The sequence below is a fragment of the Trifolium pratense genome, linkage group LG2, assembly GCF_020283565.1.
Source record: "Trifolium pratense cultivar HEN17-A07 linkage group LG2, ARS_RC_1.1, whole genome shotgun sequence".
NCBI classification, from domain to species: domain Eukaryota; kingdom Viridiplantae; phylum Streptophyta; class Magnoliopsida; order Fabales; family Fabaceae; genus Trifolium; species Trifolium pratense.
In genome coordinates, this window is record NC_060060.1 from 18,043,908 (window position 1) to 18,066,890 (window position 22,983).

Genomic DNA, 22,983 nt, shown 5'->3' on the forward strand with positions numbered 1-22,983 from the left:
CTTCTTTTCTCTTCTTCTTCTATATTCTTCCATATTATCGTTCATTTTTATAAATAGTTCATAACACGTTATCAACACGATAGTCTCTCATCTTTCAAGAAAGGTATAGCAACCACAAGAAGTGATAGTTGTATGATTTTTTTATTCTATTTTTTATCGGATCATTTTAATTCTTCTCGTTTTTTTATATTGATTCACAACCTACGATCCAGAAGTATTGTGGTAAATTTTTTTAAATATGAATCCTGAAGATTCATAGTTTGATAAAATTTTAAAATATGAATCACACGGTCCAAAAGTATCGTAGTGAAATTTTTGAATTACGAATCATAAAGATTCATAGTGTGATGAACTTTTAAAATATGAATCCTGAAGATTCATAAGCCTCAATTTCTAGAAGTACCGCAAAATATTTTTAAAATATGAATCCCGAAGATTCATAGATATAAGAATGAATCCCAAAGATTTATAGATATAAGTAAAATGAATTGGATAAATAACTGATTTGATCTATTATTGATTTAGAATTCCAAAAGAATTCAATATCTATATGCATCCCTGAAGGATTGCACCAATATATTTCTCATACTTTACAATATATATTATACAGTTCTTGAAGAACTCAATGTTATATATGCATCATTGAAGGATTGCATAAAGAATTATTTTTACATTATAACGATATTATATAGTTCCTGAAGAACTTAAAAAATCATGGAATATTAACTCATATGTATTGTGATAGTTTTAAATTTCTACAAGTGTATTTTATCTCCTTGATTATACATAGAATTATATATAGAATTTTATGAAAAGGAGATAAAAAGAACATGTGGTATAATTTGTTAGTCCCTAAAGAACTAAACCCTTTTACGTTCTTATTTTTATTCTTAATACTCTTTATTTGAATTAAAATACATTTACTATTTTGTAACCTCTTGCATCATGTATGGAAACATTTTCATCACTTTTAAGAGAATTAATTCCATTTTTTTTACATTAAATCCATTTTTTGTTTGATAATATATCTTTAATTCTTTATTTTATTTTTACATGTACAATTATATATAGTCTTATGAATTATAGAAGAATTCAACATTCAAGCATCTCTGAAGGATTGCTCAAATAATGATTTTCCTTTCAAAAACTCGTATCCTTCTTTCAAACCAAAATATTATCCATTTATAGATGGAGCTTCAACCGCAACTAGGTCTAGAGGGAAATTATGAGCATTACGATCATGCATAACTTCCATATCTTTTTTTTTTCCCCTTAAAAACGGGCTAAAATCAACTATGTATAGATATTGTCAAAAAAAAAAAAAAACTATGTATAGAAAGCATCGATGGGTAATTAGGTAAATTCTAATATGGACCACTTCATCAAGTGGTCCATGGTACTCGAGATGTGGGGAAATTGGTGATGCATGTGGTGTAACGACCCATTTTTCGTATTCGTATATTTTATTAAATGTATTTTATTTATTAATTGGCTTTTATTATTTTAGTGAGCGACGAATAATTATTTAGCCGAACGTAAGTTATTAGACGCGAGAACCTTTGTTTTGGGCTTAATGGGCGTGAGAGGCAATGGGCTGATAAGTGCCCAATTTTAGTTATAATGTTTGATAAATTTGAGCACTTACCAATACTTTTATGATGAAATCTTGATTAAAACCCCTTTTGATGTAAATATAAACATTAAATCTAAATGGAATTGATCCCAAGGCATTTTTGTTAGGAATGGCTAGAAAAGCAGGTTTTGAAGCCTTCGCTCAGCGAATCCATAGCGAGCTACAGCGAACTAAACCAGTGGACAAAAGGTCCATGGCGAGCTTCAGCGAGCTTCAGCGAACAGGACAGCAAACTCAACGTTCGCTCAGCGAAAGATAGCGAGAGATGGCGAGCACAACCCGGGAGGAAGGGTCTGTTAGCGAGAGATAGCGAGCATCGGCGAACAACTTGATGAGTCAAGCCTTTTGCTACGTGTCAAGAAACCCCTTGCTTAAGTAACCAGTTCGCTCAGCGAACGTCATTTCGCTTAGCGAACTCCTCTGTCCTGAAAGTCTATAAATAGAGCTCAGAAGCCATTTTCTGATATACAGTTTTTGTAATAGTTAAAAAGATACAAGTAATATTAGTTTTAAGAGTTCTTGAAGGTGGATTCATCATTATACTTGAGAAATCAAGAGATGTTCTTCATCACTTTTTCTTGTAAGTTTACTTTTATCATGTCTAGCTAAATTCCTTTGTTGTTGGGATTAGATGTAGTTATTTTGTGAACATGTAGTCAATTTAATCTTAATATATGTGTTTTCTTTATCAATCATTATAAGTGTTATCTTGTTTTAATTGTCTATTTCTAAAAAGATTTGAACAACATAGACATATATTGTTTGAATCAAGAGTAAAAGATAATCACTTATTAAACTTCAATATTTAGACATAGATGTTGAGTTTAGTAATCACGTCAAATATCAGATCTTAATGCTATTATGTCGATTAATGATTCGAGGCATCGAACGTTGGTAGATATAATAGATTTCACGGCGTACTCCGGATACGGATACGTTCGATGTGTGATATGTGATAATAATGATTGGTAAATGAAATATATATAGTAAGGTTGATTGATACATGCTAACGAGATAATGAATCTAGTTCCGACAACCTTTTATTATCCGAAAGTTTATCACGCACTTTTATCGCAATTTTATGTTACGAAATCAAATCAAAACAAACCCGCACTTAGAATCATGGAATTTGTGTATGTGCAATTGATATCACACTAGTCCCTGTGGATACGATATAACGAAAATACTTGCTTTTGTAATTTCATCAAATGGCGCCGTTGCCGGGGACTGGCGTTTGATATTAGTTGTTTAATCGCAATTTCTATCGTTGTAAGCAATTTTGTACTTTTTTAATTTCAGTTACTATTCGTTATCTTTTGTGCACGCTAACTTGTCTGGTTAGGTTGTTGTCCTGTTTATGCGAGGAAAGATTTCTGCAGAGAATTTACTGTTTGATCCAGAAATCGAAAGAACAGCTCGAAGGAATAACAGTCAAAGAAAGAAAAGGAAACAATTAGCCAAACAAAAGAGGCTGCAAGAAGAAAATTCTGCTTCTATTTCTTCAACATCCTCAATAGCCGAAGAGATGGCTGAAGATCCGCCACGTAACGAAGGTGCCGGTATGAGGCCATGTCACAACAGTCCACGAAGGCTTGCTCATCTTGCAAGACCTCCCAGAGGTGCAAGACAGACGGAAATGAAAACCGGTCTCTTGCAACTGTTATATGCTAACCCTTTTACAGGTTTATCACATGAAGATCCATACAATCATTTGGTGAAGTTCTATGAAATAGCCGGTTCACTTGGAGCCCCTGAAGCGGAGGAGGAAGCGGTGTTTATGAGAATGTTCCCTCATTCATTGATAGGGAAAGCCAAAGATTGGTACCTTGATTTGCCGGCTCAAGTTATGACCAATTGGAATACATTGGAAGAAAAGTTTCTTGATCGGTTCTTTCCACATCATAAATTCATGGAGTCAAAGACATCAATTGCGGTGTTCTCTCAAGGCTCCAATGAGACTCTATGTGAAGCATGGGATCGATACAAAGCAATGCTGCGTAAATGCCCTAATCATGGATTTGATGAACTAACCCAAATTCATATTTTTAGAAATGGTCTTTTGCAGGATTCAAAGCTCCTTTTAGATGCAACAGCAGGTGGTTCTCTCTTATCATTGAGTGCTGCAGATGCTACGACTATCATTGAGAAAATGTCACTTAGTGATCGACAAAGTGAACGCAGCAAAACTCAAAGGAAGCCTGGGATTCTTGAACTTGATCCGTCAGATGCTGTATTGGCTCAAAATAAACTTCTTACCAACACAGTGGAGGAGTTATCCAAACAAATGTCAAAATTGATGACTCTTCAAGAAGGATCGGGGAAAGCAAAGCAAGTAGCATCATGTGAATTATGCACCGGAAATCATCCAACTGGTCATTGTCCTCCATCTCATGAAGAGGTGAACTTCATGGCAAATCAACAAAGACAAAGTCAGTATCCGAATAATGCTGGCTATCAAAGGGGAAACAACTCAAACTATGGTCAAGGTTGGAAACAAGATGGTGGCTCAGCAAATAGGCAAAGACAATATGAAAGCTACAGTCAACCACCGGTACAACAAACTCAAAATTCAAATTTGGAAGAAGCTTTGAGATCATTCATAGAGATGCAGACCAAACAGAATCAACAACAAAATGTGATGAATCAACAACAACATCAGTTTGTGCAAGAAACTCAAGTCTACCAAAGAGGCAATGATGCGGTGTTAAGAAATCTCGAGACTCAGATTGGTCAAATAGCAAAAGAAATGGCCAATAACAAAAATCAAGGAGGATCATTTGCAGCCAACACCGAACCGAATCCAAAAGAACAATGCAAGTCAATTACAACAAGAAGCGGTAAGGAAGTTGGCAAGGGAATAGGTGATAATTTGAGGAAGGAAGAGGAGGTTATGAGACGAGCAGATGAAGAGGAGGAAGGAGAAAGTGAGAATGAAGCAGAAAAGAATAAAAAGGAAGATTTAGTTGAAAAAGAAAAAAATGAAAAAACAGAAAAAAATGAAAAAAATGCAGAGAAGGGAGAGAAGGAGGTTGAAGTAAGAAAAGAAAAGAATAGTTTACCTCAACATCTGCCATATCCACATGCTCCATCAAAGAAGGATAAAGAAAGGCAATATGCAAGGTTTATGGATATCTTTAAAAGATTGCAAATCAACATTCCATTTTCCGAAGCCTTGGAGCAGATGCCAACATATGCAAAATTCATGAAAGAAATCCTTACCAAGAAGAGAAGGTACAATGATGATGAAGTTATTCAACTTGATGCAAGCTGTAGTGCCATTATTCAACGAACTCTTCCGACTAAAGAAAAAGATCCGGGGAGAGTCACGTTGCCGGTTACCATTGGTAATGTGAATGTTGGAAAAGCCCTTATTGATTTAGGGTCAAGCATCAATCTTATCCCTTTATCGGTGATTAAACGGGTTGGTGGTCTTGACATCACACGTACAAGAATGACATTGCAACTTGCTGATAAATCCATCACTCGTCCGTCGGGAATGGCTGAAGATGTTCTTGTAAAAGTTGATAAGTTTATGTTCCCTATAGACTTTGTGGTGATGGACATTGAAGAGGATGATGATGTTCCGTTAATTCTTGGAAGGCCATTCATGAAAACAGCTCGTATGATGATTGATATTGATGACGGGGTGATGAAAGTTCGAGTTCAAGATGAGGAGGTTAGTTTTAATTTGTGGGAAGCTATGAAGCATCCACATGAGAAAGATATGTGCTTCAAACTTGATGCAACTGAAGAAGCCATATTAGATGTGAGGAAACAAGCACATCAACCTTCATCACTCGAACAAGCCCTAACTGAAAGTTTTGAAGCACTTGATCCTGAGAAAGAAGAAGAAGTTGAGAGTTTTCTGAAGCAGCTGGATGCTTTGAAGGAAGTAACTCCTTTAGAAGCAAAGATTGAGGAGCTGAAGAAAGATGAAAGACCGGGTGAAGTAAAGCTTGATTTGAAAACATTACCATCTCATCTCAAGTATGCATTCCTTGAAGAAGGAGAAAAGAAGCCGGTGATCATTAGCAACTCATTGTCAGCTGATGAAGAAAAAAGCTTGATTCAAATTCTGAAAGAAAACAAAGAAGCAATCGGGTGGTCTTTATCCGATCTCAAAGGTATTAGTCCATCTTATTGTATGCATAATATTATGATGGAAGATGATTACAAACCTGTTGCTCAACCTCAACGTCGATTGAATCCAACAATGAAAGAGGTGGTGCGAAAGGAGGTAGTGAAGTTGCTTGAAGCTGGCATGATTTACCCTATTTCTGACAGTACTTGGGTGAGTCCGGTCCAGGTGGTCCCGAAGAAAGGTGGGATGACGGTAATCACAAATGACAAGAATGAGTTGATACCGTCAAGAACAGTCACAGGTTGGAGGATGTGTATAGACTACCGGAGACTCAACAAAGCAACCAGAAAAGATCATTTTCCATTACCATTCATGGATCAAATGTTAGAAAGATTGTCAGGTCAAGAATTCTATTGCTTTTTAGATGGTTATTCGGGGTACAATCAGATTTCAGTCAACCCCGAGGATCATGAAAAAACAGCTTTCACGTGTCCTTTCGGTGTTTTTGCTTATAGAAGAATGCCTTTCGGATTGTGCAATGCACCGGCAACATTTCAACGGTGTATGCAAGCAATTTTTTCTGACTTGATAGAGAAATGCATCGAAGTGTTCATGGATGATTTCTCCGTGTTCGGTCCGTCATTCCAACATTGCTTGAAGAATTTGGACACCGTACTGAAGCGGTGTGTTGAAACGAATCTGGTTCTTAATTGGGAGAAATGTCATTTCATGGTGACCGAAGGTATTGTTCTTGGTCATAAAATCTCTTCCAAGGGTATTGAAGTGGATAAAGCAAAGGTGGAGGTCATTGAAAAGCTCCCTCCTCCGATAAATGTCAAAGGAATCAGAAGTTTTCTAGGTCATGCCGGTTTCTACCGAAGATTCATCAAGGATTTCTCAAAAATTGCCAAACCATTAAGCAATTTGCTTAATAAAGGTACGTCTTTTACATTTGATGATAAATGTTTAATTGCTTTTACTGAATTGAAAGAAAGATTGGTGACTGCACCCATAATCATAGCACCCGATTGGAAACTCGAATTTGAATTGATGTGTGATGCTAGTGATTATGCAGTTGGTGCAGTCCTTGGACAAAGAAAGAACAAAATTTTTCATGCTATACACTATGCAAGCAAAGTATTAAATGATGCACAAGTTAACTATGCAACAACCGAGAAAGAATTGCTTGCTATAGTGTATGCATTTGAGAAATTTCGTTCTTATTTGATTGGTTCAAAAATTGTTGTGTATACTGACCATGCAGCTATCAAGTATCTGATTACAAAAGCTGATTCTAAGCCGAGACTCATTCGGTGGATGCTTTTATTACAAGAGTTTGATCTTGAGATAAAAGATAAAAAGGGAACAGAAAACTTGGTAGCTGATCACCTATCAAGACTTGTAAACAATGAGGTGACCAAACATGAACGTGAGGTTCTTGAAGAATTCCCCGATGAAAAACTGCTTATGGTGCAAGAAAGGCCATGGTTTGCTGATATGGCTAATTTCAAAGCATCCGGATTAATACCGGATGATTTCAATTGGCACCAAAAGAAAAAGTTCCTCCGTGAAGCAAATCAATATGTTTGGGATGATCCTTATCTGTTTAAAATTGGAGCTGACAACCTGTTGAGGAGATGTGTTACCAAAGAGGAAGCCACAAGCATCATGTGGCATTGTCATAACTCACCATATGGAGGTCACTATAATGGAGAAAGAACAGCAGCAAAAATTTTGCAGTCAGGATTCTTTTGGCCGAGTTTGTTCAAAGACACTTATGAACATGCTCGGAGATGTGATAACTGTCAAAGAATTGGTGGAATTTCAAGGCGCAATGAAATGCCACTTCAAAACATGCATGTTGTTGAAGTATTTGATTGCTGGGGTATTGATTTCGTTGGCCCTTTTCCATCATCATTTTCAAATGAATACATTCTTGTGGCAGTAGATTATGTGTCTAAATGGGTGGAAGCAATTGCGTCACCAAAAGCCGATGGCAAAACGGTGATAAAATTTCTAAAAAGAAACATTTTCACTCGTTTTGGAACTCCTCGTGTGCTTATTAGTGATGGAGGGTCACATTTTTGCAACTCTCAACTAGCCAAAGCACTTGAGCATTATGGAGTCAAGCACAAAGTAGCATCGCCATACCATCCTCAGACCAACGGACAAGCAGAAGTTTCGAATCGTGAAATAAAGAAAATTCTGGAAAAAACTGTGTCCGCATCAAGAAAAGATTGGTCATTAAAGTTAGACGAGGCATTATGGGCATATCGAACTGCTTTCAAAGCACCAATAGGCCTTACACCTTTTCAGATGGTATATGGTAAGGCATGTCATCTTCCGGTCGAGCTTGAACATAAAGCCTATTGGGCTTTGAAATTTTTGAATTTTGATGAAAGCCAAGCCGGAGAGCAAAGAAAAGTTCAGCTTCAACAGTTGGATGAATTGAGATGCCAAGCTTATGAATCTTCTAAGCTGTACAAAGAAAAGGTCAAAAGCTATCATGATAAAAGGCTTGTCAACAAAGAATTCAGGCCAGGCCAAATGGTTTTGCTTTTCAACTCAAGATTGAAGTTATTTCCGGGAAAGCTTAAATCCAAATGGTCCGGTCCTTTCAAAATCCGTGAAGTGAAACCATATGGTGCAGTTGTGTTGGAAGATCCAGCTACCAATGCCACATGGACTGTGAATGGTCAAAGATTGAAACTCTATTTTGGTGGTGATTTTGATCGTGTCACTACCAAAATCCCACTTTCCGATCCTTGAAGCTCCAAAAAGAACGTCAAGCTAATGACGTTAAACAAGCGCTTGTTGGGAGGCAACCCAATTTTGTAAGTAATTTAATGTTTTAGCATGCATCATATAATTTTGATGGTGGGAACATGTTTGGTGTAAGCTGTGCCAAAGGATTCAGCAGAAATTTTTTTTCTGGTATGGTTCGCTCAGCGAACGTTTTATTCGCAAAGCGAAGGCTGCGAATCCTGCACTTCAGTTTTAAATGGACAGCTGGCCCAAAATGTTTCCACCTCACCACCCACTACCACAAACACGGTTTTCAAAACATTCCAAACCCTAAAACAACATTCTCCTCCATCTTATCCTCTCATTTCACTCAAACCTCTCCTCTCCAACTTTTTCTTTCACAAAAATTTCTTTCTACTCTCAAGCAAACACCCACTCATTCATTCATCACTTAGTGCATCCTATCTCTACATCACTACTCAGGTATGAAATCCTTTTCAACTCTTACTTTCTTAAAAGTTTCAAATTCATATTGAAAAGTGAATATTTATGGTAGTTTTGTACAAGTTTCTTAGGAATAGGTTTGAATGCACTCTACATGTTAAGATTTGAATGAGTTTGGTTCCTTTTATAAGGTTTATGATGATTGAAATGATTAGAATGCTTAAAAATCCAGATCTAGTGATTTACCATGTTTTCTGTAAAAATTGTGTTCGCAACCCTTCGCTTTGCCTTCGCTTAGCGAGAGCCTGCGATTCTGAGAAAAAATTTCATGTTTGATTTCGCTGCGCCCTCGCTAAGCCAAGGTTTGCGAACCTGATAAAAATTTGTTTGGCCAGCCTTCGCTGAGCCTTCGCTGAGCGAACACCTGCAGAACCTGCAACTATTTTTCTTTGATTGTGCCCTGTTATTGTGTTATCTAATTAGATTTTATTTCAGGAAATGGCACCAAAGAAGCCTTCAGCTGGTAAGAAACAGAAAACTATCGCATGTTCTTCCCACCAACCACAAGATTGGGACATGAACCGATTCAAGGGTCAAGAACATTTTGAAAGGTATAAGGTACTTGAAGGGCGAAAAATCTGGAGTGAAAGGAACTTTGAGATCTTTGAGCATGGGGATTATGAGAAGTTTGAGAGAATTGTTCAACTCCGGGGTTGGGACAAAATTGTACACCCACCATCTACCTACAACCCGGTCATAGTAAGAGAGTTTTATGCTAATGCTCTCCCAGAAACTGATGAACCTTTCTCCTACACCACCATGGTTCGTGGTCGCACCATCCAATTCGACCGCGATGCTATCAATGCATACCTTGGCAACCCTTTCACATTACCGCATAATGAAACATTATGTGCATACCAAAAACAAAGGAATCGGGGAACTTGGGATGCTCAGTCTATGAGAAGGAAGCTGCTTAGACCAAACACTGACCTCATCTACAATGCAACCCAAACACCTTTACGGGCAATGCGAGAGGATATGAAAACCTTTACTGTGCTGCTGTTTAACCTTGTGTTGTACAACATCCAGCCTAACTCCCACCCTTCAGATGCCCCAATGAACATTTTAGGCCTCATCCATTACATAAATGAGGACTTGGAAATTGATGTGGCGGGAATAATTTCTAGATGGATGAAAGAAATTGTTTTGAGTGGCCACACGGATAGGGCACTTAGGTCATCTAAGGTAAAGAGCACGAGTCCTTTAGGTTTCCCATGTCTCATTATGGGATTATGCTCGGCCAACAGACTGCATCTTCCTCAGATTGGGAATGAGGAAATTCCCACCATCAATGATGATTATGTTGACCGCTACTGCAAGCCGAAGAGGAGAAGGGCACGACAACCACCGCCACCACCACCTCACCCACCTCAGCCACCTACTCAACCAGCCACCTCCGGATTCTCTGATCAAAATTTTTACAATTTCTTTACTCATCTTTATGATCAAAATGATGCAGGGTATAGAGCAATGAGTGCAATGCAGCAGTCCTTCTACAATCAGCACACAGGGCAGTCGGTAATGACACCGCAAGATTTTCACACCTATGTTGCATGGCCTGAGGACAGGCCTACTTTCATTAGGGGAGGGATGGCACCAAATGCTGATGCTGGTGAAGAAGCTGGTATGGATGATGATGATGAAGAAGATGATGGTGGTGAGGGTGATGCAAGCATGGAGGAGGAGGATGAAGAAGAAGCAGATTCAGATGATGACTGAAAGCTCACCAAAATGAGTGAAAATTTACAAGCTTTCAGTCATTTATTTCTTTTACTAGTTGGTTTATTTCAGTTGTTTTTGTTGTGAACAAATTTAAATTGTGTTTTATGTGGTTTTGTTAAGCTTTTGTATCATGAACATGTGGTGTGGTACCTGACAATGTTTGAGACAATGTCTTTTGGAAGTTTTTAAGTTTAATGTTTAAATATTTGGTGATAAGTTTTTAAGTAGTGTGAATATTGTAAATAGCTTTTTGCAAACAAGCTCACATGATTAGGAAAAATCTGAAGTTAGGTTTGTGGTAAATCAATGATCAAGCATGTTAAAAATGTTTTGTGAAACTTCATGTCAAAACTTCTTGATTAGTCCTTGAAATAAGCTTAGGAACCTAGCATGGTTTTGAATTGTGTTGATTGTTCTAAGATGATTTTCAATATTTTTGTTGAACATGATTGAAGCTTGTGTTATCAACCTAGCCGGGTGAGAATGTGTGAACTTTCCATTGTTTACATAAATTTTTGAGAGCCAGCAATGATGTGTGCTCATTTGATTTTAACTTAATCTTGCTGTCACTAATGTGTTTGATGTTGTGGATATGATCAAGGCCCTGTTTCTTTTTGAGTGATAACTACTTGGCCAAACTTAACCTACCTTGTGAGATAGTGATCTTTTGTGTCCCCATTTGAGCCTTAAATTTTGAAATTTGTTTGTTTTATAAACCCTGAAACCAAAAGAATGGAAAAACAACTACTCTACCCTTGTCTTAGGATAGGAGAGCAATTGTATTTCAATTAGGGTCATGTTAAAGATTCAAGTTGGGGAGAAGTAGGTTACAAATGTCATAAAAATAATTTGGAAAAGTAGTGGATTGGGTGATTGAAAAGAGAAAAATGTTGAAAATAAAAGATTGACACAAAAAGAAAGAAAAAGAAAAAGTTGTGAAAAAGAAAGTGTCATTGTAAAGAAAGAAAAGAATCATCAATGAAATAGGGGAGAAAGAAAAGAAAGGGAGTAAATGAATGTGAAATTTTAAGATGAATTTTCTGTAAGTTTTGTATTGCTCTCTTATTCTTGAGGCCTTTTGAAATCCAAAGAAAAACAATAATTTTTTGTAGCCCAGCCCCGTTACAAGCTTAATAAAGTCCTTAGTGATCCACAATTGACGACATGTTTTGTGACATTGCTATGATAAATGTTTGAATTGAATTGTTGCATGCACTTTGTTTGGATTGAGTGAAACACTTACCTTTGAGTGATATTTTGGTGAGACATTTTTTGATAACACTTGAGTCTTGATTGTTTGATAAAAATGTGGAGAATTTTGCTTAGACATAGCAATCAATTCATGATCATGCTTTGTTCTTTTGAATGTTTTAAAGAATAGTCTTGAGTAGGCATTGTTTTACTCATGCTTAGGAAAAGAAATTTCAAAAACTTTGATTGATTACAAACCTTTCCTGAGATTTAAAATTTTTTGAGCTTGTTGAAATATTACCTTTTGTTTGAGGACAAACAAAGTCCTAAGTTGGGGAGATTTGATAAGTGCCCAATTTTAGTTATAATGTTTGATAAATTTGAGCACTTACCAATACTTTTATGATGAAATCTTGATTAAAACCCCTTTTGATGTAAATATAAACATTAAATCTAAATGGAATTGATCCCAAGGCATTTTTGTTAGGAATGGCTAGAAAAGCAGGTTTTGAAGCCTTCGCTCAGCGAATCCATAGCGAGCTACAGCGAACTAAACCAGTGGACAAAAGGTCCATGGCGAGCTTCAGCGAGCTTCAGCGAACAGGACAACAAACTCAACGTTCGCTCAGCGAAAGATAGCGAGAGATGGCGAGCACAACCCGGGAGGAAGGGTCTGTTAGCGAGAGATAGCGAGCATCGGCGAACAACTTGATGAGTCAAGCCTTTTGCTACGTGTCAAGAAACCCCTTGCTTAAGTAACCAGTTCGCTCAGCGAACGTCATTTCGCTTAGCGAACTCCTCTGTCCTGAAAGTCTATAAATAGAGCTCAGAAGCCATTTTCTGATATACAGTTTTTGTAATAGTTAAAAAGATACAAGTAATATTAGTTTTAAGAGTTCTTGAAGGTGGATTCATCATTATACTTGAGAAATCAAGAGATGTTCTTCATCACTTTTTCTTGTAAGTTTACTTTTATCATGTCTAGCTAAATTCCTTTGTTGTTGGGATTAGATGTAGTTATTTTGTGAACATGTAGTCAATTTAATCTTAATATATGTGTTTTCTTTATCAATCATTATAAGTGTTATCTTGTTTTAATTGTCTATTTCTAAAAAGATTTGAACAACATAGACATATATTGTTTGAATCAAGAGTAAAAGATAATCACTTATTAAACTTCAATATTTAGACATAGATGTTGAGTTTAGTAATCACGTCAAATATCAGATCTTAATGCTATTATGTCGATTAATGATTCGAGGCATCGAACGTTGGTAGATATAATAGATTTCACGGCGTACTCCGGATACGGATACGTTCGATGTGTGATATGTGATAATAATGATTGGTAAATGAAATATATATAGTAAGGTTGATTGATACATGCTAACGAGATAATGAATCTAGTTCCGACAACCTTTTATTATCCGAAAGTTTATCACGCACTTTTATCGCAATTTTATGTTACGAAATCAAATCAAAACAAACCCGCACTTAGAATCATGGAATTTGTGTATGTGCAATTGATATCACACTAGTCCCTGTGGATACGATATAACGAAAATACTTGCTTTTGTAATTTCATCATGGGCCTAAGCCACTTGGGCTTGGTTCATGACTTTTAGGGAGAGGTATTTAAGGAAACCTTGTCATGAGACTTAGCTCATTTCATGACTTTTTGTCTTAGAAGCAAGAATAGAACAAGGGCTAGGGTTTGATCAAGAGAGAAAGCTTGAGCAAGAGAAGGTTAGGAATCATCACCAAACTTAAGGTAAGAGATTAGAATTCATGATTCTTGAGTGGCAAGGAGAGGGGAGATTGTCTATGTCTCCATTCCCGAACTCTCCCACTCAATTTCTTTTAGACTTTTGATTAAGCTTTTGTATGTGAGTGTGATGTTCTTCATCATCACTTTGTATGTGTTAATCACTAGCTTGATTTCATGAAAAATATGTATGTGTTTGAATCATGTTTGAAAAGTTTATGAAAGTTGCTTAAAATCCAAGAAATTGACATGATTTTGATTGTTTGAGGTATTTGGATGTTTGGAAGGGATGGTTAATGTTCCTTGATATCATATATGCTTGAAATAGCTGTTTATAAGAATTTATAACATGTTTGAATGAATTTTTGAGCTGATTCAATGTTAAACCGCCTTAGAAAACTCAAGAACAGATATTCTTTTCTGGTGTAGTTCGCTAAGCGACCAGGAGTTCGCTGTAGCGAACATGTTCGCTGAAGCTCGCCAATGCTCGCCATGAGCAGGTGATCCCCTGGTGAGGTTCGCGTAGGCTCGCTAAGCCTTCGCTCAGCGAGTAGTTCGCTGAAGCTCGCCAATGCTCGCCATGAGCAGGTGACTTCTTGGTGAGGTTCGTCATGTCTCGCTGAGCCTTCGCTCAGCGAAGGCCTCTGTGACAGCAATTTTTGTTAATGTTTGTAAGTGTAATTAGACACTTGTAACATGGTTTAAGGGTATCCTTACATGATTGTTGATACATGTTGATACTGTTAATGCTTATTGTTAATCGTTATATGATTGATAAACGTGTATGCAATAAGTTGTAGCTTAAAGTGAGCAATGTGATGTTTTGGCATTAATTTGTAATGTTAAGTGAATGTGTTAGGATTGTGTTCCCGCATTCATAAAAGAGTAGCTTCGAGCTAAAGAATATCATATGGTTGATATGTGCATACATACATGCATTCATGATTGTATGTGAACATTGGAAACTTGGGTTCCAATAACGAAAATGAATTATGTGTCCATAATGAAGCCGAGGATCGGATTAGATGAATCCATGAGTCCAGAGTTGCTATCCAACAGGATATAAAACTGTGTTGGCTTATCCAAGGGAGATAAGATGGTTCGGTAAGTTCCGACATATCCAGCAAGATATAAAACTGTTCTTGGTCCACCGTTGGTGAGACACCTTGGTACCACATGCATTTAGTTATGTCTAGGGATGGCATGACAGTGAATTGATTGGCATTAGATACCTTAGGGTAAATGCGCATATATTTGATAAATGGTATGTGACATTATCTGGTTGAATTGTGTTGAACTTTATTAATTGATAATTGTTTAGTGAGATGTTTTGGCGTGAGTTAGAATATGTATGATGTAGTTCGAAAGTGTAAGACCTTTCTTATGCTCGTATGTTATGCGATTATGTTTTCTAACTCTCTGCTTTGTGTTATTTGCTGGACCTTTGGGGGTTCAGATATTCAGGCTGAGGACTGTGCCGACGTTTAGACTACTGTTTTAGCTGGGTGTTGAAGTATCTTTTGGTGAGGAGACTTAGCATAGATTTCTCCTTTTAGTACTAGCTTTTGACTAGAGGTTGTAAATAGTAAATGCTCTGGTAATGTAACATCGAGTCGGGGATTTCGCTTGGCTTTCATCGTATATCGGTGTTACCTTTTTGATATGCTAGTTCTTGTATAAGTGACATCCTTAGGGATGAATATGACTTAAGTATATATATATATATATATATATATATGTATATATATGCATGCTTGGTTTGATTGAATCCGCTGTTGCTTTTCATGTTAAACTTCATGACGCTCTGTGTGTATGCTTGTGTTTTAATTACCGCGTGACACTCTGCCTTTACACTTGTTAAAAAGTTTTTAAAATTACGTTTTTAAGGGTAGTATGGGTTAGGGTGTTACATGTGGTGTGTTTAATTCCCTGATTACCAATGTCGGTTTTTTAAGCGGGCTAGACGGAGAGGACCAACTTAAGATACCGAGTTGAAAACCTCAACCCAGTCCGCAAAAAATAACGGGTCAAACGGGTTGACCCACCAATGCCAACCCATTTTGCCACCCTAATTATAGTTTTTTAGGGTTTAAAAATGCAAACAGTACGCTGCTGCTAACCTTTATATAAAGGGCTAAGCTTGTAAATCAAATCCTCACAGCATTTCTTCTTCTCCCTCCCTCTTTCTCTATTGCGGCAGGTAGATTCTTCATTGTTCTTCTATTTGATCTATAGATCTATTAGTTTTTACACTGTGTTTGGTTATTCTCCGTTATTCTTTAGCACCAATGCTTATACTTTTGAGTTTAACACCGTTTTCTTTTTCAGTTGAATTCGGAAAATGTCTCACCGGAAATTTGAGCACCCTAGACACGGTTCTCTCGGCTTTCTCCCAAGGAAACGAGCTTCACGTCATCGTGGAAAAGGTTATCACGTACCTTCTGTTTTCTAATTTGTTCAATTAAATTTGTTAAGAGATTTTTAATTACGTTTTCAAAATTCAATGATCCAAAATCAATGAATGAATGAATGAAAAATTGAAATTGTTTTTGTGTTGTAAATTTGTAAATTGTTTTCAAACTGATTGATTTCAGTGCATTATTATGTTATTACCATTTTCATCTTTGATGATTGAAATTGCTTCCATTGATAAGTGATTAATCAAGGCTGGAGTCTCAAAAACTGCTTATCTATCCTTAATCCTTTGATAGGGTTTTGGTATGGAATACAAATAAGCTAGAGAATTGGCATTCAATTTGCCATAGGCCTTTGGTTTGGAAGTATTTCTTCATCACTGATGGTAATTGGTGCTTTCATGATTATTGAACTGGGATATGATTTTTCAAGAATTGTTTTTTTATTAGATCAGTTTGATTTGATGCCTTGTTTTCAACCTCAAATTGTTTTTCAATTTTTTTAACTATATGATATGATACACTTTATTATTTTATTTCTCATTTTTTGTTTCACGAAATGTATGAATACATTTGCTACATTATAATTGTTTTAATTTTATGTTCTCTTCAACATTGTAACAAATTGAGTTATTTATACATTTTGGTACAGGTGCTTCACTATTCATATCTCTACAATATATCTTTGTTTGCAATAATTATTTTTTTTGAACAGCCAAAGTTAGTAATTAGTTCGAAATGTTAGTATTTTTGTTTGCAATATATTGAATATATTACTATGTAATCTGTTTGCAAAACAGTAATGATATTCTTGTTGGTTACTTGGTTTATTTATATCTTGCAAGTAATTCATGAAATTTGCTAAGTTTTACTACAATTGTACTTTATGACACAATCAGTAATGATATGTTCAGTTCCTAAAACATACTAGTACCAATTTTTTCATTTTCACCAAGGTAAGTATTTGTGTGGGTTTTACCTTTTCATATATGTCCCAATTTGCCTCCCTATACTGTTTTGAAAATTAGCAACTGTCCATTCATATATCTATTTAATAGTACCTGTGTTTGCTTCACTATTCGTATCTCTATTTGACATCAGCTGTTTCTTTTTAATACGTAATGTGCTTTATGTGTTTTATATAGTTTTAATGACATCTGCCTTTATATGAGATCTATGTATCTTACGTTGGTGGCCAATTTTGAAATGCAAATCATATAATTCTTGAGGCTAATCGACACTAATGTCTTTTTGTTTATATAATGTGATTAACTTTCATATGTAGTTGTTCTCCTGTTTCCGAGTCCAATTGTAGAATACACACACACACACAATATATATATATATATATATATATATATATATATATATATATATATATATATATATATATATATAACCCTATGCTTGTTGTTCACATACTACCATCTAGTTGCATGGTTTGCTTATTAATGTTATGCGACTGTTCTTATTCCCTAAATACCTCATCTAATTTGCCACCGCAGTGAAAGCCTTTCCAAAAGACGACCCCACCAAACCATGCAGGTTGACTGCTTTTGTTGGCTACAAGTCTGGGATGACCCATATAGTTAGGGAGGTGGAGAAACCTGGATCAAGTAAGTGTGATGTTTTTGCATTTTTTTAAGATCACATGTTCTTTTTTTCTGTTTTTCTTTCATGGTGGCTTATATGCATGACCATGGTGAATTTGTGCCTGATAACATTCCTTGATATTGTAGAGCTTCATAAGAAGGAGACATGCGAAGCTGTCACCATCATTGAAACTCCTCCAGTTGTTGTTGTTGGAGTGGTGGGATACGTGAAGACACCACGAGGCCTTCGCACACTGAATACTGTTTGGGCTCAGCATCTTAGTGAAGATATCAAGCGCCAATTTTACAAGAACTGGTGCAAATCAAAGAAGAAAGCTTTTACCAAATATACCAAGAAATATGAAACTGACGAAGGAAAGAAAGATATTCAAACTCAGCTTGAGAAATTGAAAAAGTATGCCACTGTCATCCGTGTTCTTGCTCATACTCAGGTACCAAGATCGTGCTTGTTGGATTTTAGTTGAGTTTGTTTCTTTCTGTTAACTTTTTAAACTACCCTTATTAATTGTTTTATAAGTGAGGCATAGCAGACTTGATTCTGATTCGCATATCTGACTGTGTAATCTTATGGTGTTCAAATACTGTATATCTGTCCTATTGTGTTATATTTAATCTTTTTAAATGTGTTAGTCGTGTCCATTTATTTACTTGTTGTAGGTATATATATTTTTTTCTGGACTTAAAAGCTACTTCTGTTAATGGTAAAACATAATGGTATATTTCTTTGTTTTCTGTAGATAAGGAAGTTGAAGGGTCTAAAACAAAAGAAAGCTCATTTGATGGAGATCCAAGTTAATGGTGGAACAGTAAGCCAGAAGGTGGACTATGCATATGGTTTCTTTGAAAAGCAAATCCCTGTTGATGCTGTTTTTCAAAAGGATGAGATGATAGATATCATTGGAGTGACTAAAGGTAAAGGTTATGAAGGTGTGGTAACTCGTTGGGGCGTCACTCGCCTTCCACGAAAGACACACAGAGGTCTCAGGAAGGTTGCTTGTATTGGTGCCTGGCACCCTGCTCGTGTTTCTTTCACAGTTGCCAGGGCTGGGCAGAATGGATATCATCATCGTACTGAGTTGAATAAGAAGATCTACAAGGTTGGCAAGACTGACCAAGAGTCACATACAGCCATCACTGAATTTGACAGGTATAGTAGTAGACCTGTATTGCCAATAAAACATATGTATCTTGGTTAATCTTATGAAAGTTCAAAGATGTTCATATTGATTTGCATTAATCACAATTCACAATTCTCTATGTCAGATTGTGCAATACTTAAAAATTTATTTGCTCTCTACAGGACTGAGAAGGATATTACGCCTATGGGTGGATTTCCTCATTATGGTATTGTGAAGCACGATTATCTTATGATCAAGGGATGCTGTGTTGGACCGAAGAAGCGGGTTGTCACTCTTCGTCAGTCACTTCTCAAGCAGACATCTCGATTGGCTCTTGAAGAGATCAACCTGAAGTTCATCGACACCTCCTCCAAGTTTGGACATGGCCGCTTCCAGACTACCCAGGAGAAACAAAAGTTTTATGGTCGGTTGAAGGCGTAATTTATATTAAAATTGTGACGTTTCTCAGTTCTGTTCGGAGCCTTTGCAATCCAATTTTGCATCAAAATAAGACATTTAGTGAGTGGTGTTTTTATTTCTTAGAGTCAGTTGTTCTTCATTTCTCACTGAGAAGTGAGAACACAGTTTTGTTATTTCCTTTCAAATTGAACCTCTGCAATCCAATTTTGCATCAAAATAAGACACAGTCAGTGGTCTTTTTATTTCTTAGAGTCGGTCAGTCAGTCATTGTTTTTACATTTCTCACTGAGAACACAGTTTTATTATTTCCTTTGAAATTGAAACTCTATAAAACCCACTTCCTATCTGCTTAGCTTTGGATAATTTTTCCAGTAACATTTTGAATGTTTATCATCTTTAGAATCCCCACCAGAATTTTCCTAACACGGCTCCAATCTCTTTACAACTTCATTAAGAAGAGAGCTTGTAGAAACTCATAGCGCCTCAAATGGTGTTGGTGACATTTTTCTAGCAGAACTTCTTGGTATTTGTCATGGTTTCTCTCTTGCCTTTGGTTGTTTGCGAGATTGACCCCATGGATGTGAAATCCAAGGACTTTTCTTTTTTTACGGCAGAAATCCAAGGACTTGAACAATTAAAGAAAGAGACGGCAACTAAAAGTAGGAAGGGGCTGAAATTTATTGGCTAAGAAACTGTCCTCTGTTCCTTCAATCTGTGAAATAATAGAGAAACACGACAAAATCCCAAGTCCCCACACTCACATTCACAAAGAGAGAGATAGGTAGGTGCGGCTTGTGTAGCTAGCTTCATAATTACTAGTAGTATATTGTCTATAACTAAAATAATTACTCCCTCCAGCCTTTTTGTAAGCAAATTTTTTTTTTGCATATTTATTGAGGAGAACCTTTTTTATCTTAATTTTAAGTGATATTTTTGTTGAAATTTCTAAAATGACCTTACAATATATTAAATATGCAGCTAATGCTACGGTGGACCACATTTACAAGTGGTCCACCGTGGACAAGTAATCTACCGAATATACATTTTATGTAATTCCCTGTTGGATTGAAAGTTTATATCGTATAGATTATCTATAAATTTTTAAAATTTTTTGAAAATCATTTGATATGTTATTGAGACCCATCAAGATTTACGTTATTTAATAAACTGTTAATCTTGATGTGTCTCAATAACATATCAAATGATTTTCAATTTTTCTATAGATGAATGATATAAACTTTCAATCCAACGGTGAATTTTGTAAAATTCGTATTCATTATAATGTTATTCATGACTGATCCACCGTGGTCCATATTAGAATTTACCTAAATATGCATCGAGACTTTACAATCATGTTAAAAAGTAGAACAATTAATAAGGGTACTTTTGGAAGAATATCATTAAATGAAGTTGATTTGATAACTTTTTCTTATATTTGAGGCCAAAATATTTCGTTGACTTTTTCTTATAAATAAGACCGGAGTATTATATTTTCTCTAAAATAAGAAAATTTTGTTTTATATTATTGGTAAATACTATAAGGAGACTCACAAAAGAAGCAGAGTTAATACATAAACTTTGAATAAGAGTTACACTTTTACAGCATAGTACTATGTACAAATGGTTACAAGCACTTAGATATCCTCACCCACTCATTGCCAAACAAAATAATTGACAAGATCTCAAAGACTCAAACCACCTTGTGTTGAAGTTGAACTTCTCAGACTCCATTATTCAAATGGAACAAGATCTCACAATAAAAAAAGTGCATAGACCCTCTTACATCTCCAATTGTGTGATGTCTCCACCTTGTTTCCCTGTCCCAAATGAGTTCCAATACTCTAAAATCCATTATAGTCCCATAAAGAGAAAATGGTGGTGGAGGAACCTACTTAGGAAGTTCTTGACGGACAGGAAGATCTTGTGTAGGCACAAACAAATTTCTTTTCAATATGATCCTGTTAGCTACTCTCAGAATTTCGATGAAGGGATTCATCTTGATGAAGAACCGGGACGCCTTTCTCATGTGTTTCAAGATGTGAGGTGCGATTTACATAGATGATTTTTTTTATAGACAAATGTTAGAATATTAATAGTTTGTAACTCAAACCAATGTTAGAACCTCAGTCTTTTAATTTCTTTAATCATTAACTCAAACCAGTTGAGTTACTCAATTCTCATTTTACATTAGTGATTTTATATGTATTTCTTTAGATTTTGAAACGTAACAAGAACATTAATCATGTATTATTTTGCTAGTTAGATAGCTACTTATTATTTAATTTACAATGTTGTGATGGTGGCTTTTTGTTATGTGTATAGTGACTCTGCATTTCATCGGTTGGATTCTCAATGCTTTTCGAGTTGAAAAAGCACGTAGTTATACATATTATTAGTTGATATCGGCCGAGTCACATCACACGGTCACTAAATCATCTTCACCATCAATTTCAGATAAAAAAACCAAAAAAATCATTAACTGTGTGACGCAATTACGACATCTAATCCAAATTTGTTAGTTAACTATGAAAGTATGTTTCATCATGACATGATGTTTTAACTTTTTCTAGTGAGTGATATCTCACTTCTTAATTTTCTGGGGTAAAGGAGGAGAAAAGTGATACTCTGCAGTCTGTAGGACACTGTTACGGATTATATAATGGCCAAATAACAGAACAAAAAGCAGATTATTGAGATGTTCAATTAATTCCTTTTTGCACAGTGAAAGTCTCAGGAACCAATCATGTATATATGATGTATGTTGATTGATTTATGACTTATGAAAGTCACTGCACATTGGACTGATTTAAAATTTAGAAGATTATAAGAGCATATTTTTCAATGTTGCAATAGTTGTTTAATAAGTTAAAGATTTAAAATGGATATGATATTTATGTTAATAATTTTGCAAATTTGTAATGAGCTAGCAGTATATCATTATTAGCTTTGCTAGTTTTTGTTTATCATTTTGAGCAGGGGTAGCTGGTTGTGGGACATATTCTTAATTTTCATGTACACAAAGAATATTCTAATGGTTCCTTTTATCCTTTTTCTTTTGGAATGCATAGATAGATTTTACTAGTAATTCTTTTTTATATAAGTGATTTAGATTTGGAGGGTCCTGGATCAAGTGCAGTAAACAAAGGCCACAGTTAGACGTATTAATCGATCACATATGTTGATTTGAGATTGGTCGGCTTATATTACATTTTCACTAAAGTATTACTAAATAATCTCCACCATTAGATTAAGATTGGTTGGCCAAAATAAACTACCGCGGCGAATCCGATTATGAGCAGTCATGTCATATTTTTATATTAATTTATATTTAAAATATTAAGTTTTAAATGAATTTTACCTATAGATTATCAGTACAAACAAATTCAAGTTTCTTGAATATATTTTGCCTTAGTCATAGCAGGTGTTCACGAGTACAATGACGCATTCAATCTGGTAATCCAAACTAACCCAATCCAACTCGCATTTTATCCAAACACATTTAAGATTGGGTTCAACTTGAACCAACCTGTTCAAGTACAGAGTGGTTTGGTTCGGGTAATGAGTTTATGATTCCAAAACCGAGAACAAATAAGAATTCAAATTTCGAAAATTGGACGATTCAATCTCAATCGATTGGACTAATTGTCTCACCAGAAACTAGTTTCAATGAAAGGACTAATTGGACTAACTAATTTCGCCAAAGACCTCGCAGTAGTGTGTGTGTGAGTTTCACTACACTTCGTCTACAAGCCAAATAAAAATGTTTTGTAATCGGTT

The 22,983-nt window shown here is 35.8% G+C and overlaps 1 protein-coding gene across 2 annotated transcripts; it reads left to right on the plus strand.

Moving 5' to 3' along the window:
- The first annotated feature begins 15,745 nt into the window (after positions 1-15,745).
- LOC123903757 (60S ribosomal protein L3-like) lies at positions 15,746-20,063 on the plus strand. 2 transcript variants are annotated; one of them, XM_045953354.1, is made up of 7 exons: positions 15,779-15,841; positions 15,970-16,067; positions 17,561-17,671; positions 17,795-18,099; positions 18,406-18,815; positions 18,969-19,251; positions 19,289-20,063. In XM_045953354.1, the coding sequence occupies exons 2-6, from the start codon at positions 15,983-15,985 to the stop codon at positions 19,225-19,227; spliced, it is 1,170 nt and encodes a 389-aa protein (XP_045809310.1). In that variant the 5' UTR covers positions 15,779-15,841; positions 15,970-15,982; the 3' UTR covers positions 19,228-19,251; positions 19,289-20,063. The 2 variants fall into 2 exon arrangements, with proteins under 2 accessions (XP_045809309.1, XP_045809310.1); XM_045953353.1 differs by having other exon boundaries at positions 15,746-15,841; positions 18,969-20,061.
- Positions 20,064-22,983: the final 2,920 nt, after the last annotated feature.